The sequence below is a fragment of the Emydura macquarii genome, unplaced genomic scaffold, assembly GCF_026122565.2.
Source record: "Emydura macquarii macquarii isolate MOO-44397 ecotype Brisbane River unplaced genomic scaffold, CSIRO-AGI_Emac_v2 contig_318, whole genome shotgun sequence".
NCBI classification, from domain to species: domain Eukaryota; kingdom Metazoa; phylum Chordata; order Testudines; family Chelidae; genus Emydura; species Emydura macquarii.
This window is the reverse complement of record NW_027130455.1, coordinates 2,298,522-2,317,233: the sequence shown is the minus strand read 5'-3', so window position 1 is coordinate 2,317,233 and position 18,712 is coordinate 2,298,522. Positions and strand designations below refer to the sequence as shown.

General features: G+C 42.1%; 1 protein-coding gene across 4 annotated transcripts in view; it reads left to right on the top strand.

Moving 5' to 3' along the window:
* Positions 1–18,712, top strand: part of DYNC2H1 (dynein cytoplasmic 2 heavy chain 1) — a 410,146-nt gene that overhangs the window by 132,504 nt on the left and 258,930 nt on the right. For all 4 annotated transcript variants that reach the window (XR_010923568.1, XM_067567730.1, XM_067567720.1 and 1 more), the window contains exons 61-64: positions 3,040–3,166; positions 12,598–12,739; positions 14,219–14,328; positions 18,122–18,220. Coding sequence is in view for 3 of the 4 variants with exons in the window: in XM_067567730.1 (XP_067423831.1) it covers positions 3,040–3,166; positions 12,598–12,739; positions 14,219–14,328; positions 18,122–18,220 (478 nt within the window). In the remaining variant the exon portion in view is untranslated. The remainder of the gene's footprint in view (positions 1–3,039; positions 3,167–12,597; positions 12,740–14,218; positions 14,329–18,121; positions 18,221–18,712) is intronic.

Here is an 18,712-nt window from a genome sequence, read left to right as displayed (position 1 = left end):
AGTTTTTTGGGCAGTGGGAAGTAGTGTTCTCCCTCATTGGCATTCCTCCTCCTCCCTGGGTTGGATTGACTCTTCACGGTTTAACCCTCCCTGAGCCTCTCCTGTGTGGATAATGTTGGGTACCATAATAAAAGGTTTGGTTAAGAATGAATTTGAGTAAAGAAATTCCACCATAGATTAGAAAAAGAGGCCATTTTTATGCCACTGTGGTATAACAGTATATGATGGGATGCTACAAAGACAAATGGGAGATCATTGATTAGTCTCAATAACAAAAAATATCTTATCAATAATTTCCATTCTACTAGCAACATCTCCCACAATTCTGGATTTCTAGGTTGCTCGCCTGTCTCTGAAGCTCATGGAGGTGGATCTGCGTAATGGATCATGGTCTGTCCAAGACCTCTCTGTTCATGCTTGCTGTCAGATTAGTTATTCCCAAAATGTAAAACATGCGTAACATCATCAATACATATTCCTTAGATAAAAAATAACTATGTACATTAGACCAAAGAAGACAGGCATAGGGTAATGATTCCACTTAACATCTGACTTGACTCATGAACCATCTAGGGTGGGTAGAACTGTGGGAGGTGCTGCAAACATAAAGGAAATTATCAGTAAGAAAAAAACTATTTACCTTTCCATAACTGTTGTACTTTGAGATGTGTTGCACATGTTCATTCCACTCTAGGTGTGTGTGTACCTCATGCACAGTTGTCAGAGAACCTTTTTTCTTAGGGTACCTGTCGGGGCAGCTCGAGTGCACTTTATTTCAGCACATCACTGAGCTAAGGTATAAGAGGATGGAGCCCCTGCCCCCCCACCCAAACCCCGCTCAGTTCCTTCTGACCGGATAGATTCCAATACACAGCTCCAAGCATAACCAGCACTATGCAGAGAGGGAGAGGGAAATACCCGATGCAAGGGCTTTTATAAAGATAGTTCCTTCATTAGAAAAAAGGAAAGATAATTAATGCTTTTCATGTTCTGTTACAATAAGTACATTAAAACCTGACTAATGTGGATATTACTAAACCACCCACTTCCTCATTTGCACAAAAATATTGGTGATTTCTCCCAACTACTTAGCATAGATTTAAAACTAGATGCTTCAGTGAAGTCTCTTATTGCTGAATTACTGTATATTATATTTACAAAATAGACTGCATTTAATTTACTAGCATATTTGGATGTATAGTTAACATGTTGTGAAGCACAGTTAGTGATGTATTAACTTTGCTTTTTGATTGGGGTTTGTTTTCTTATTCATTAGTAATTCACAACATTTAGTATTTTGCACTGTACTGAAGTGACTAGTGTTAGTTAGCAAGATTCTACTCTGTAGGGTTATTCACTGAAATTTACCAAAGATAATTTCTTTATAAAGGTATTGTAAAGCATATTTCAGCAGAGAATAAATACTGTGATACTGATAAAAATCATGGTAAAATCACAGTGAGAGTCCTGTGGCACCTTAAAGACTAACAAATTTATTTGGGCATAGGCTTTCGTGGGCAGAAACTTCGTCAGATGCATGAAATGGAGATTTCAGTTTGCTAGGTATATATACACATACAAGGATGGGTGAGTTACATCACAGTTAGGAGGGCAAGTGTTAACGAGGTAAATTCAGTCAGGGTGGATGAGGCCATTCACAACAGTTGATGAGAAGGTGTAACTGTCAAAAGAGGGAACATTATTTTTTGTAGTGGGCTAGCCACTCCCAGTCTCTATTCAGACCTAATCTGATAGTGTCAAGTTTGCATATGAGTTCCAGCTCTGCAGTTTCACGCTGGAGTTTGTTTTTGAAGTTTTTTTGTTGAAGTATGGCAACTTTAAAGTTTGTTATTTAGTGTCCAGGAAGATTGAAGTGCTCTCCTACTGGTTTTTGAATATTACCATTCCTGATGTCTGATTTGTGTCCCTTTATTCTTTTGCATAGAGACAGTCCGGTTTGGCCAATGTACATGGCAGAGGAACATTGTTGGCACATGAGGGCATATATCACATTAGTAGATGTGCGGGTGAATGAGCTCCTGATGGTGTGACTGATGTGGTTAGGATCTATGATGGTGTCGCTTGAGTAGATATGCAGGCGGAGTTGGCAACGGGGTTTGTTTAAAGGATACATTCCTGGGTTAGTGTTTCTATTGTATGGTGTGCAGTTGCTGGTGAGTATTTGCTTCAGGCTAGGGGGCTGTCTGTAAGCGAGGACTGGCCTACCTCCCAGGGTTGTGAGAGTGAGGGATTGTCTTCCAGGATAGGTTGTAGATCCTTGATGATGTGCTGGAGAGGTTTTATCTGGGGGCTTTAGGTGATGGTCAGTGGCGTTCTGTTGTTTTCCTTGTTGGGTCTGTCCTGTAGTAGGTGACTTTTGGTAATATCACACAATTTTTCAATCCATATTTCAAAGTGTATTCAGTTAAAAATGAGATAGTACTGAGCCAAAGTAGTTAATCAGTGTCCATAGCATTTCTTATAAGTTTTAAGGAGAATAGAGAAGCCTGTTACCTGCCAAGACTTGACTTCAGTATTTTGCAGTTTCTCTTGTTACGTTTGATGATACTACTAATATGTACAGTAATTGAGAGAGCTGGCATTTCCTAACCCTTTCCAAAGTGGAATACCCACAGAAGTCAATGGAAAGTCTCAGAATGATCAAGTCAGGTATCAGCTGTTAAGTAAAAGAGGAACTGATTTTCAATATTATGTTCCATAGTGGATTTATCGTATCTGCATGATATGTGAACTGTGTACCTTACGGGAAAATCTGACGCACCTCCCATTCAGATGCAAAAGGGCTGAATGAAATGAGGGATGAATGAAATGAATGAATGAAATGGGGGATTTTTTCCTTCCTGTCTGGAAAGTTATCCAGTTTAGTTGTTTGGACTGGGCATTTAGAGCAGAATTTGGGGGATTAATGATTTGGGAACTTAAACAAAACCTTCAATTTTTTAAAAAGAGCCTCTCAATTAAAAAAAAAGTATACCAATTGGTTCTTGACAATAATTTAAAAGCATAGTATTTTTACAGGTTCCAGCGTAGAACAACTGAAGCAGCTAAACTTGAAGCAGAAGTAGCTAAAGCACAAGAAACACTGAAAGCTGCAGAGGTACTGATTAATCAGCTTGACAGGGAGCACAAGAGATGGAACACACAGGTTTGTTGCAGAAGCTTTCATAAAATAGATGTTTAAAAAAACTTGACTTAATAATTTATATTCTCTTTTTTTTAAAAGGCAATTCTATGATCATACAATGTGCTTGTAGAATACGAATTATGTGGCACTCGATTGCAGCCTATAATTGTTTATTCCATTATATTTGAAAGCAGTTGTCACCATTTGAAAGCTTTATTTTAAATTCTTCTGAAAATTTCTCCTATTGCATTATTTAGGTTTTCTTGGTATATGAGGTCTGAATGTGCACAAAATTCACTGTTTAATTAATATGATAAAATGTATTACAATTTTCTTGGTGTAAAACTGTTTTGAGTCACAAAAGTCTTGTGACTGTTATGGCCAAGATTATAAAAAATGTCCAGTTAGTTTGGTTGCCCAATTTTGAGACACTTTGAACAGGTTTGATTTTTCAGAAATCTCTCACAATCAGCTTTTATGTGTTTCATGCTGGGAACTGAAAAATTGAGGCATGCAAGATCATGGTTCACTTATGAAATCTTGGTTTATGTGTTTAATTTATCACAGTTTGGTATCTAGTGATACTGGGGAAAAACAATATTTTCTCTCAAGCCATCTCTGCTAATTGTCAGTTAAGGATTTCTTTCCTTTAGCATTGTGAAGTTGCAGCTGGCTTCTTTGGAGATGTCCTGTTGGCTACAGAAACAGGGTGCTGCAGAGAATCTAGTCCCCAAAATGATCCTGTCACTCTTCTACAATGAAAATATCACAGTTTTACAGTTGTTCTTCAAGTGATTTCACGTCTTTTCCTCTGTAAGTGTATGTCTGCCTTGTGCACAGTTGTCAGAGATTTTTCCCTTAGCAGTATCTGTCGGGGCAGTGTGAGCTCCCTCTGGTGCCTTGTGCCACTGCACAGAGGCATAAAGCTCTGCATTGCCCCAACAGGTAGGTACTGCTAAGGGAAAAATCTCTGACAACTGTGCTTGAGGCACACACACACACACGCCCCTACAGTGGAATGCATTAGTTTTTGGTCTTGTATAATATATCTGTAAATAGTTATAGGATTACATTTGGAATACTATCTTTTTAGCATAGGGTTACTGGTGCCTGGTTAGACACAGGCTCGTTACTGGACTGATGCCCCATTCTCCTGGCTTTAAGGCTTGTTGTTCATGTAACAGATCTATGCCAGTGAGTGATCCACATCCCAGCTGCCTTAAGTGTCTGGGAGAGGCATGTGTAAGTGACAAATATCACATTTGTAGAGGTTTCAAACCCTGTTCGAAAAAGGACAGAGCTGTCAGACTCAAGTATCTGCTCAAGGAGTCTGCACTTTGTCTGCCATCAGAAAGAACCCTCCCACTCTGAATGCGTAGAGAGCATGTTGAATCTGTTAGGAGTGCTCCTCCCATTCTGACAGAATCCTCAGGCAGATCTGTGTTGCCAGTGCCTAAGAAGAGACTGTGTAAGTCTCCTAAGGACTCGGTACCGGGATCCTCAAAGAGGAAGGTTTCAGAGGGACATTAAAAACAGTCCTATCCCCCAGTCGTATCCCCCAGAAGCAATATGTGAGCCAGCAGGGATTGCTGACTCCGGGACCCAGGAAGGGTCTGTTGAGAACAATATGTGAAGGATCGGCACACCTCTCAGTACCACAGGGTCAGGAGTCCTTTCCAGTGTCGTCAACATGTGAGGGTTTTGAGGCAGCCAGAGAGTTGCTTAACTTGTTGATACTGTCTTCTCCCATGATCCAAGAGCCTTGCATTACACTGGTATTGGAACCACATGCTCCTGTGGCCCCAGCCCAATCCCCAGAGCACTACTCGATACTGACCACTTCTACTCTTGCGGCACCTCTATGACGGATTGCCTCTAGAGGTAAGCCAACGATGATTTTGCTGGTACCCCCTTCTCCAGGCTTGGAATCTCTTTGCCTGGCATCAATAGGTTTAGCTGTTATTTGGACTCTACATCAGACTTGAAAGTTGGATCCTTGATGTCCCAATCTGAACATGCCCAGCAGCCTCAGTGGGGTGCCTGTCTGCTGTGATACCATCCACAGCCTTGGCATTCTGGTAGACCTACTTGGATGAGGGTACCACCTCCATATTAATGGTCCTTCTGAACTCCTGGGGGCTTCTCTCCACATTCCAGAACCTCTCTGCTCCCTTCCCGCACCTCTACATCAGCCAGGCGCTGGGAGCATCTGTAGGAAGGTCACTATATACCCTTAATACTGGGATCATTACCGTGCAGACAGACTGCATGCTGGGGACTCCCCTGTAGAGGAGTTGGAGGAGGGACCTCTTCAACAACCTTTAGCCTCTTCTTCATCGTTCCCTGATAAGGCAGTAGTGGCTGAGTCTACCTACCTCCCTCCTGATGGTTTTAGAGCTCATCAAGACTTGTTGCAGAGGATGTCTGTAACTCTAGATATCCAGCCAGAAAAGGTACAAGAAAGGTCACACAAGCTTGTGGACATGTAGCTTTCCCTATAAATGAGGCTATTCTGGAGCCTGTCAAGATTTTATGGAAGACCTCTTCTTCTCTGCCTCCCACTGCCAAAAGGGTGGAGAAGAAAAATTATGTCCCTTCACAGGGATTCAAACACTTTTACAACCACCCTCCTCCAGGATTTTTTGTGGGTCAAGGCTGCCAATGAAAAGGAGAGGCAAGGACACCATGCCTCAACTCCAAAGGAAAGGAAAAAAAAAACTAGATCTGTTTGTCCAAAACATTTATTCCACAGGAGGTTTACAGCTCAGGATTGTGAACCAACAAGTTCTGCTGCGTCGTTATGATTTCAGTCTGTGGGATAATATCCTGAAGTTCAAAGATGAGATTCCTGATGAGGCAAAGAAAGAGTTCTCTGCTTTGGTGGAGGAAGGCAAATTAGTTGTCAGAACAGCATTGCAGGTGAGACTGGATGTGGCAGACTCTGCAGCTCAAGTTATGGCCTCCACTATCATGATTCAGTGTTCATTTTGGCTGCAGGCATCAGGCCTCCCCATTGAGGTGCAACAAACGATTCAAAACCTCCCATTTGAAGGCCTCTCAATATTTTCCAATAAAACTTGATAAGAAGCTTCATAGCCTTCAGGATTCAAGGATGACCTTAAGTCTCTGGTAATCTATATGCAAAAAGAAAGCCATTCCTTCCACAGCATTCCCAACAGTTTCAGCCACACTTGCTGCGTTCCCAGGACCTGTCCAAAAAGAGAGGCGGGGGTTGCAAAAGGCATCTTCTTCCTCCATCCTCCTCTGCAGTTCTTCTAGGCAGCCTGGATCATCTAAGCAGTCATCTCCACCAGCTGGTGGAGAACAATGTACCACTCCCCACAGTGCCATCTTTCTCAATTCCTATTATTGTCAACTTCCTAAGTGCTTGGACCCATATCACCATTGATCAGAGGGACCTTAAACACAGTGGAACTTGGATACACCCTTCAATTTATTTTTACATCCCCCTTCCCACTCCTCTTCACTGTCCCTCTTCCGGGACCCCTCTTACGAGAGCATGCTACTTCAGGAGGTTCAGTCTCTTCCTTATGGGGGTCATACAGGGAGTTCCCATTTCATTCAGAGGGAAGGGATTTTATGCCCACTATTTCCTAATCCAAAGGCAAAGGTAGGTCTCAAGCCTATTTTAGATCTGAGGCAATTAAACAAGTACCTATGAAATTAAATGAAATGAAATTCCGGATGGTCGCTCTAAAGTCTTATCAATTCCTTAGATCCAAGGGACTGGTATGCTGTTTTCAATTTAAAAGATGCTTATTTTCACGTGGCAATTCACCAGAACCTCTGAAAATTTCTTGGATTCATGGTAAATGGATTCCACTATCACAGTGGGAAAATGGATTCCACTGTGAATTCACAGTGCTGCCTTTCAAACTATCAACAGTGCCTCGTGTTTTCACAAAAATGCATGGCTGTAGTAGTGTATTTCCTCACCTGGATGACTGGCTAATAAGAGGCAGGTCCAGGTCTCAGGTACTCTCCAGCATAGCCACTATTTAATCCTACTTTTGACACACTGGGGCTACTAATCAATACAGAGAAGTCCATCCTGTATCTTGTTCAAAGAACAGAATTCATTAAAGCAGTCCTGGACTCTAAAAAGGCCAGGATTTCCCTGCCACAGTAGATGTTCCAAACAATGTGACTCATTGCTCTAGATCTAAAGGCGCACCCTGTCACCACAGTTCGGTACTGCCTCAAATTTCTAGGACACATGGCAACATGCACCTATGTGGTGCAACCTGCTAAAACTATATTTCAGACATCTACCAGGTTGGATAGTTTCAGTGTACTCACCAGCCCGTCATCATATAGACAGGGTGGTCCAAGTATTCACTGAGGCCTTATCTTTCCTGGACTGGTGGATAGAACCTATGAATGTTTGTGAGGGGGTTCTCTTTGCCCCTCCACAACAGATTCTCACTCTAGTCACAAATACATTGGATCTAGGTTGGGGAGCTTACTTCAGACGCAGAGCCTTTGGACTCCCCTGGATCTAAGTCTCCATCTAAATATCAGGCAATCCATCTAGCTTGCATGGCATTCCTTCCGCACGTCAGGGGATGGAACTTATTGGTGTGCACAGACAACACAGCAGCTATGTTTTATATAAACAATAAAGGAGGGGCCTGATCCACAAAGTTATCACTGGAGGCAAACCTCCTGTGGAATTTCTGCATCACCAGTTCCATCAATCTGAAAGCTGCTTACCTTCCGGGCGCTCAGAACACTCTGGCAGATCACCTGAGCAGGTTGTTTGCAGGCCATCACGAGTGGTCTCTTTGACTGGATGTTTCCAGGTCCATTTTCCAGTGGTGGGAACTCCCCAAGTGGACCTGTTTGCAACAAAAGAGAATACAAAAATGTCTTTTTTGTTCCTGAATGGGCCTCAGCCCGAGTTCACCAACAGATGTGTTCCTTCTGCCTTGGTTGAGAGGGCTGGTGTATGCCCTTCCTCCAATTCCATTCATGCCCAAAATCTTATCCAAAGTCAAGCAAGATTCTGCTTACCTTATTCTATTAGTCCCTGCGTGGCCTCATTGAGATTGGCTTTCAACCTTATTAGCCCAATTGGTCAGATCTCCACTGTTGCTCCTGAGATGTGGATCTCATCTCCTAGGACAATAGCAGCCTTTGTTATCCAAACTTTCAGGTCTTTCACCTGACAGCATGGATGCTTCAAGGCTGATAGCCTTGAAGCAAGTTTACTCTAAGGGGGTGCAGGAAGTGCTACTGAATACAGAAAGTCTGCAAGTAGGTCTACATACTTTGCTAAGTGGAAGAGATTCTCCATCTGTTTCACATAAAAAGGCATTCTCCCAGCTTAAGCTCCAATTAGACATACCTTGGACTATCTTCTGTTTCTGAAACAGCAAGGATTGGCTCTTAGTTCCAACAGAGTCCATCTGGAAGCTATCTCAGCTTTCCACTTGCCTGTGGTTAACCAATCAATTTTTTTGAACTCCATGTCCATCAGGTTTCTAAAGCGTTTGCTCAGATTATACCTATGATCTGGTTGCACAGTGGAGTTTAAATCTGGTTCTAGAAAAGTTGATGGATCACCCTGTTTGAGCTGTTAGTAACTTGTTTTCTGTTGCACCAGTCAATAAAAGTAGCTTTCTAGGTTGGTATAACCTTGGCCAGGAGCGTATGGGAGCAGCAAGCTTTGGTATCAGAGCCACTCTGCAATTTTCTTTAGGGACAAGGTTTTCCTTAAGCCTCATGCAAAATTCCTGTCTAAATTGGTTTCTGAATTTCACATGAATCAAGCAATTTATTTACCAGCATTCTTTCCAAAGTCCCATTTGAGGAAAGGGGAGAAAAAATGCCACACTTCAGATGTTAGAAAAGCTTTGGCTTTTTACCTGGAGTGGACTAGACCATTATGTCTTTGTCTCAACTCTTTGTCACATTTTCAGACTGACTAAAAGCCACACAGTCTCTTTCCAGATGATCTCTACTTGGATTTCCAACTGTATTTGTTTATGCTACCAATTGACCAATATTGCACCTCCTAATAAAGTGATGGCTCACTTGACCAGGTCGATGGTGGCTTCTGTGGCTTTTCTGGCTAGGGTTCCCTCCCATTCTGGATATTTGTAGGGTGGCAACTTGCTCATTGCGCCATCCGTTTGCCTCTGACTGTGCCACATATCATCAATCCAGAGAGGATGACAGATTCGGCTGAGTAGTCCTTCAGTCCTTATTCAAGTAGATTCTGAGCCCACTGCCAGTTTGAACTGCTTCGAATCTACAGTGGAATAGACAGGTACAGTCACTTGAAGAAAAAAACGTTACCTATCTTTCCATCACAGTTGTTTTTTGGAGATGTGTTTCACATGTCCATTCCACGACCCTCCTCTTTCCCGTCTCTATCAGAATCTTTCCGGTTGGAAAGAACTGAGGGGGATCGGAGACAGCACGGCCCTTTATGTCTGCGTGCAGTGGTGTGAGGCAATGGAGGGCACTTGTGCTGCACTGACAGGTACTGCTAAGGCAAAAATCAGTGACAACTGTGCACAAGGTGCTCAGACACCTATAGTGAATGAACATGTGCATCGTGTCTCGAAGAACAACAGTTCTAAAAAGATAGTTAACCATTTTTTTCAAATCTCAGGTCCTTCCCTTGAGAAATTGGGAATCTCCTGCTAATGGTATGCAAGAAATCAGACTCCTAAATGTGTCACTGGTCCAGGGCTAGGTATTGTTGATTCTGAAACTTGGGTCACTCATTTTAGAGAAGAAGGAGTCCTATTCAACTCCCAGTAAAGGCAACAGAAAAACTCTCTTTGACTTTAATGAGAATTGCATGAGTCCCAAATCTGAGATTAGTGTGAAAGAGGGAAACTTTTCTCTGTCAGGTTGAGGTTTTTTAAAAAAACGTGGCAGCTTTTTGAATATACTCAAATGTTCAGAATGTTAGAATATTTCCTAGTGGGGATAGGTCAGTGGGTAGTGGAGGTGAGGTATTCAAAGGTAAATGGTAAATTCATTTTATCACATGGTGGGACCCATCCCGTGCTCAGGGTAGCCACCTGGTAATGCCAAGGTCAAGGCAGGCTGTAAAAGGAGAGCAGATTCTCCCAGCACTGGTGGGTGACCCTGAAGTCAGACTTCCCAACCAGCCTCAGACTGTGCTTCTGAGTCCCCCAAACTGGTTATCAAGAAGCCAGTATACAAATACCACAGCCCCCTTTACTGCATTTCAGCCTCTGGCTCCCAATCAGCACTAGGTCCAGTAAAGAGACCAGTTATTTAAACTCTATGCTCTTTGCCAAAAAGGTTCCCTCTGACCCCAAAGGGTCAGCCACAGTACCAGATCAATGTAAGTTTGGATTCTACCCAAAATATCACGCTGCCAGTCAAACCTTTAGTAGCTAAAACTAAAGGTTTATTATTAAAAGAAAGAAACAAACCATAAGAGAAATGTTAAAAGCTTAAAGTAATCAGATACATACAAATGATTGAAAGTCCATATAGATCAAGTTTCTGGGAGAATTGTGGAGTTTGCAGGTTTATATAGTCCTCTGGTATACATCCAGTACTTGGATGGGTCTCAGTCCTTTGTTTCGCAGCTTCAGTTCAGTTGCAGATGAAGTGATCCAGAGGTAGGTTGGTAGCTGAAGCTGAATCCCGACTGAAAGACAAAATGGATTCCCCAGGCCTCTGTCTTATATACCTTCTGGCCCTGGCCATGCTGTTTGTGGAGTTTTACAGGAACTAAAATGGAGTCCAGAGTAACATGGGCCAGTCCTGGTGCCTCATCTGGTATGCTGCCTGTGGAATTTCACAGGAACCAAAATGGTTTCCAGAGTCACATGGGCAAGTAGTCCAGAGTCACATGAGCAAGTCCTGGTGACTCTTCAGGTATATCTCTGGCTTCTCTCCCTGGCCCTTTGCTCTTGGGAATGTCTTAATGGCCATTAAGCAGGCTATTGTTCTGCGGCCATCCTGTCTGGGGCATTACCCAGCCAGCACAATTTGAAATACAGATATATCAACCATATCCATATCTTCCAGCTTACATATAACACATGAACATAAACATCATCATCTTACTTAGCACATTATAGCCTTTCTAACAGTACCTGACATGGTATATCTCACATGGATTATTATGATTTTGACATATTGATGTTAAACAATATAACAAATGCCCACCTCCCCCCCAATCACATGGCTCTGCATGACACATGGCTCTGCAATTTTTTGTGCGTGTGTATAATATATACATGCAATATTGTGTATGTATGTGTATGTTATAGTTAGGGCTGGCAGCATCACCTATTAGTAAGGTTGCCTGACATTTTTCATTGTAAGACTCCATTGTCAGTTGCTTATAACTTTGTCAAACTTTAACTGTTCGCCAAATCCATGGATTTTAGCTGCTAAATTCCCTGGAGAGTCCATCTGCATGGTGGAGCATACTCCAGCCCAGGGTTGAGCTGGGATTTCATTACTAGTGCTGCCCTGGACTCCTTTGGGCCACGCTAGGTCGGAACTGAGAGCAGGGGGACTGCCTATCTTGTGCTCTCAATGACACTCGTGCTGGGACCAGTCAGCATTGAGGAGGAAGGTGCCTGATTTGAAGGCATTGAGAAGAAGAGCCAAAATCTGCAGGGCCATATAGGGAGAGTAGATTGAGACAAGGAACTGGAGAAGGGGGAGACTGGGACTGGAGGCTGGCAGTGTTGGGGAGAGGAAAAAATGGGAGTGGGAGTTGAGTTGTGGAGGGGGAAGGATGGGAGAGGGGGAGCGGGCGGCGGGGAAACTGAGACTTGCTGGGCAAGGGACTGGGCCTGGGAGCCAAGGGTGGAAAAATAGTTTGCAGTCATGTAATTAGAAACTGTATCGTAATTCATATACCTATAAAGGCATATGCCAAATTAAGATTGCACAATGTCAGGGCCATGCTGTGGGTTGCCTATGTGCATGGCTCAGATACCAGTTTGCAGTCAGGAGATGAGTAGCAGAGTCGGGTTTAAGATGGGTCAGGATGCCAGGAAGTCAGGGTCAGTTACCAAGTTGCAGTTAGGAGAAGGAGTAGCAGAGTTGGGAACAAACCAGGTCTGGAACCAGGGTCTAGGATTCACAGTAAGGCAAGGCCTGGAGCAGAAGCAAGCAGGCAGTCTGTTGTTTCTTAGATAGGTCCTTGTGATAGCTTCCTGGTGTTTATTACTCAGGGTCCTCTGGGTGGTACTTTCTGCAGTGTCTAGCATCACAGGACTTGGCCTGAGCTTGCAGTAGCAATAAGAAAGTGTTGATGGCTCAGAATCCTGATGGTCCCAAGTTCTTATACACAGGCAGCTTTAATTGTGGCATTTCCTAACTTTTGAGTGCTTGACATTGCAAACTTAATGTCCTTTTTATGTAGCTTTTTGTGTAATAAACTTATACACTATGTACCCTTTTTTTTTTTTTTTTTTTAGGTTTCAGAGATAACAGATGAACTAACTACTCTGCCTAAAAGAGCTCAGTTGGCTGCTGCTTTTATTACTTATCTTTCTGCTGCTCCAGAAGATCAGAGAAAAGTTAGCTTGGATGAATGGACAAAATCAGCTGGTCTTGAAAGTACGTATCTTATTTTCTTTGATATGAAGACAAGTGAGAGATATTGTTAATTTTATAAAGTGAGAGATATTGATAATTCTAATACATATTTTTGTTTATACATTTTGGAAATTCATAATGCTTTGACAGATTAATAACACTACTCCACATTGAAAAACATAATCTCAACTATACATACAAAATGATGGGGTCTAAATTAGCTGTTACCACTCAAGAAAGAGATCTTGGAATCATTGTGGATAGTTCTCTGAAAACATCTGCTCAATGTGCAGCTGCAGTCAAAAAAGCAAACAGAATATAGGAGCCATTAGGAAAGGGACAGATAAAAAGACAGAAAATATCATCATGCCATTATATCACTCTGTGGTACACCCACATCTTGAATACTGCATGCAGTTCTGGTAGCCCTATTTCAAACAAGCTATGTTAGAATTGAAAAGGAGCCGAGAAGGGCAACAAAATGATTAGGAGTATGGAGAAGCTTCCATATGAGGAGAGATTAAAAAGACAGGGACTGTTCATTTTAGAAAAGAAAAGACTAAGAGGGGATATGATTGGTCTTTAAAATATTAAATGGTATAGAGAAAGTGAATAGAAAAGTATTATTTACCCCTTCACATAACGTAAGAACTAGAAGTCAACTGATGAAATTAATAGGCAGCAGGTTTAAAACAAACAAAATGGAATTCTTCACACATTGCACAGTCAACTTGTGGATTGGGATGCTGTAAAGGCCAAAAGTATAACTGGTTCAGAAAAGAATTAAGTAAATTCATGGAGAACAGGTCCATCAGTAGCTGTTAGCTATGCTTTGGGTGTCCTTAAATCTGCAACTGCCAGAAGTTGGGACTGAATGACAGGGGTTGGATCATTTAGAATTGTCCTGTTCTTTTCCTTCCCTCTGAAGCATCTGGCGCTGTCCACTGTCAGAGACAGGATAGATCGACCATTGATCTGATCCATTATGGTCATTCTTATGTTCTTACATACTGTAGTTACAGGTAGGCACAGCTTTGGGAATCATCAGTGATCTAACTGAGTTTGTTATCCCTGGATGAGAAAGTGACAAAAATTAATTCTTCTTCCAGGGGTGTGTCTTCCCAAATACTTATAACAACATAACCTGAACAGATTATAATGTCTTTTGATTGCATAGAGGCACACTATCACTTCAGAGAAAGCAAAGATGGAAAGAATAGATCCTCTTACCTAGAATATTGTTGATTTGTCTATCCCAAAAATGAGGGATCCTTTGAAGACAATCATTTCTTTATTAATTTCTGTATTAATAACACTCTCCTATAACATCAGAGATATAGCAAATAGCCGTTATTTAAAAAAAAAAAAATTAACGGAAATATACAGAACTGTATTGTATACAGCAGAATCTCTTGTAACTAATGACATAATATAAACAGAATATAAATGTTAGTACAGGTACATGGTATATAATGAATAAATCTATCTTTAATTTGCCAGAATTTGATATGCGGCGGTTTCTGTGCACTGAGAGTGAGCAACTAATTTGGAAAAGTGAAGGCTTACCCTCAGATGACCTTTCCATAGAAAATGCTCTTGTGATCTTGCAGGTAAACAGTTCTATATTTTTTGTTTCTTCTCTTGGAGGCATTTTCACTGTAACTGGTTGCAGTAGGTTATTTTTCTGGGTACTTTTATAACCTCATTCATCTTTATTATCTTGTTAATACACTGAACGCACAAATGTTACAGAAATAAAGATTTATGCTGCTTGTTTATGTACACCGCTCTGAGTTGTCTAAAATGAAAGTAACAAAACCGTTCCAGAATTTATGCATTTTTCTTTTTTGGTTTTATAATATTTATCTGAAAATCCAAAGGAAAAGCCCTCTGTCCATCAAATTAAGCCAAACATGTGAGTTACCGTTAGCGTTATTACACTCTTTTGAGAATTATCCACTGTGTTGTAAATGTGCATTTTTGTCATATCCTCCATTCCATTGCTAAGATATAAAAAATATGGTCACATCCTGCAAACACAGAGATTTATAAATTCATAAATTTTGAGGCCAGAAGGGACCATTAGATCGTCTAGTTTGACCCATATGACACAGGCCGTAGAATTTCACTCAATTACTCTTGTACTGAGCCCAATAACTTGTGATTGACTAAAGCATATCTTCTAAAAAGATATCTACCTTTGATTTGAAGACTTGAGTACATCTAGAAATGGAGAATTCTCCACTTCTTCGGTAGTTCCAGTGGTTGATCACCCTCACTCTTAGAAATAAAGCACAGATTTTTTTTTAATTTGCTTTAACTTCCAGCCATAGGTTTTTATTGTGCCTTTCTACACTAGGTTAAAGAGCCCTTTAATACTTGGTATTTTCTCCCTGTGAAGGTATTTATACACTGTAAACATATCACCTCTCATTGTTCTTTTTGATCATATATAAGAACAAGCTCTTTAAGTCTCTAAATGTAGGTTTTTTCTGGCCTTCAAATAATTTTTGTGGCTCTTCTCTCTACCCCTCTGGTTTTTCAACAGAATTTTTAAAATGTAGAAAATGTGGAATTGGATGCAGTGTTTCAGCATTAATCTCACCAATGACATATAGAGAGGTAAAATTACCTCCTCGCTCTTAATCACTACTCCTCTCTGTACATCCAAGGATTGCATTAGTGCTCTTTGCCACAGCATCGCACTGGGAGCTCATGTTGAGTTATTTGTCCACTATGACTCCTATTTTTTTCAGTCACTGCTTTTTCAATCACTGTTTTCCCAGATACTCTCCCACATACTATCTCCCATCTGTTGAGTTTACTATCGTGAGTAGTTCCGTCCCCCTTTCGTGCAGCTTGCTTTCTGCCTCACAAAAGGAACAGTCTCTACAACTGAAATTATGACTGGCTGTTTTGTGAGCCAAGTAAGGATGGGAAATTTTCTTGCTGCTTCACCCTCCTACTGCAGTGTTTCTCAACCTTTTAAGTAGCAAGTACCCCCTAACTTCTGAAAATTTGAATAAGTACCCCAACACTCAATTTTCCACTGTGAGAAATACGTTTTCCCCATTTACCGCTGGACGACTCTATTTCTCGTAAAGCAGGAGAGTTCTGAGTTCTTCAGTGCTGTGTGGCTGTAGCAGATCACAACCCCCCCTGCTGTTTCTCCCCTCCTTCCTCATCTGTTTCCTCCATATAGGAGCCAAGTTCAATGCCAGCCAGTCACTATGGTCTGATGGCAGGGTCACGTGGTGTTCTCCTCACATAGGCGGGAACTTGTGAGGTATGAGCAGGCACTAGCAGCCCACCAGAGTGGATAGCAGCGCTCCCAATAGCTATCCCCAGGGGAGTGCGGGCCTGGGGAAAATCACACTGTGTGGGCCCCTCTTAACATTTTTATACTAGTAAAATCTGGGGCTGTCATAGTTGTCATTTTTGCTGCTCAATTAGAGCAGTGAAATTGACAAGTAAGCCTGTGGGCCACTAGGCTCTCCACCTGACTTTCTGCACACCAGGCTTTGAGCTAGGGAGGGGAGCTGCCACCTGAGCACGTTACAGGCGGCTGCCACCCGGCTGCTAGCCTGGGAGGTGGGCAACTGCCACCTGCTCCGAGCTGGGGTGGAGGAGGCTTCTGTGCAGGCTGGGACCAGGGGATGTGGGCAGGCGGCAAGCAACTGTTGCCCTTCTTCAAGCCAGGGTGCAGGAGACTGTCTCTCGGCTCAGAGCCGGGGCGTGGGTGGCAGTCACCCAGCTGTGAACCCAGCTCGCAGGGCACAGGAGGCTGCCGCCGGGCTCTCACCTGGGAGCTGGGACCAGGTGGGTTGCAGGTGGCTGCCGCCAGGGTTCCCAAAATGCCAGCGGTTGCTGCCCAAGCCAGCGGCTGCCACCCAGCGTCCCAATAAGCTGGCAGCTTCCACCCAGCTTCCCAGGACTGGGGTGGCTGCTGTCTACCTCCCAGCTGGGAGCTGGGGTCGGGCAGGAAGCAGGACGCTGCTGCCTGGCTTCTCCAGAAGTCGGCGGCTGCCTCCTGCCTGCCTTCACTGGGTTTTTCGCTGCATACCCCCTGCCTGTGTCTCACGTATCCCCAGGGGTATGTGTACCACCGGTTGAGAAGCTAAGTCCTACTGGACACGTGCACAAATGGCCATTGTCACTCTAGCCCTTAGTTTTTAAGATGAGATACAGGAGCCACGTATCCATTCCCTCCCCAAGGCAGAAACTTGTTTCCCTTTCATTTTGTTAATTTGCCTCCTTAATACTCCACATTTCCCACTCCTTCAGACCCAAAGTGGGATGTGGACAAAGAGTCTTATGCTGCAGAATTGGTTCTATACAAACATGGTGCTAGCAATATACTGGTTTCTTCCTACTGTAACCCTGTCTAAAACAGATCAGTTTAAGAGAGGAAGGGTTTTTTGAGCAGGTTGAAACGGGGCTGGGCATGACTTATTGAAGACAAGTTTCCAAACTTGACCATACCTCGCAGAAACTCTCCTTCCACTTAGCACACCACTCTCTGAATGGTCTCTATATTCTTAGGAAATGTCCAGCAATTAAGGTGTTGAACAATTAAATATAAGGTAGTGTAGGAAGAGTTAAAATCTCAGGGTTTCAAATGCATCCCCTACATCTGTTCTCAGCCTTGTAGCATATACCTTGTCATAATATAAATTCCAGCTTACTAATGGCTAACACAGCTTGATATCATCCTTATGCTGATAACATATTATAGTTTTCCACTGGGGCATCAGCGATTATTTAAATGAGTTTTTATTAAAAAGAAAGCCTACGACATCATCAATATGAAGGTTATAATGTGATGATGTCCTAGTGGTACTAATTATAATACAAAACACTACACGCAGTAGTGTATGCAGGATTGTGACACTCACTTTCTTTGTGGCTATAGACAAACTACTGTTTTTACCTATTTCCTTGTCTATAAAATGACCATAATAATACTCCTTTGTAAAGTGCTTTGAGATATACAGATGAAAAGTGCTATATTTTTTGTCAGAGGGAAAAGAAAACCGGGGGGCGGGGGAGGTGAAGACATACTTCTAACAAGGCACAAAGTGGTGGTAGAGGTGATTAGGGAAGGATGTATCAGACAATATAGTAATAGTGGAGGAAGATGGAGCAGATGTGCCTAACTTCTGGGAAGGGGACCTAACACCAGGGAATATAATTGTATTACAAAATATTAGTCTTCTTCTGCCGGAATCAGTTGTTGTGGTTCTGTTATTAGGCTGCCTCCTTTGATCAAGCAGCTCAGTAATAATAACAACTGTGGAAATTTCTAATTATTCAGTGTTACTTATATTTTTTGGAAATGAAGAAATTTGTTAGTTTCATATTTTCTTCCTAAAACCAGATTGTAGCATATTTTTTTTTTTCCAGAGTCGAATTTGTCCCTTTTTGATAGATCCTTCTTCAAGGGCAACAGAATGGTTGAAGACACATTTGAAAGAATCTCGCTTGGAAGTTATTAACCAACAGGTCCAGTATTTACTCCTAATCCTAGATCATCAGTTCTGGCTGAGCTCTGCTGGCCCTTGGTCCCCAGGGTGTAGGTTGAGGGAAAGTGTGATGGTATTCACTGATGATGTAGCCAGGTTCCTGGGATCATATCATTTCACACAAAGTTCTAGGAGGAAATAACTACATATGCAGTCACTCTTTTTAAAACGACCAGGAAGCCCTTTAAATATATATATTGCACCAAAATTGGCAGATTCAATTCACATTTTACATACTTTTAACATTAAAAGTTTACCTGTATTAACAAATTTGGTGTTCTGCTTCACTAATTTTTAAAATTGTATTACAGTTGTATTACAATTTTAATAGAGATGACAGGTTGATATGAGTAGCACAGAAATGAGATTTGTTAAAATTATAGGGCTAGATCCTTGTCCCTGTCAAATCTGCTTTATGTTGCTTCCACACAGAATAATTTCACAGCAGCAAGTTCTTATGATGAACTTTTCT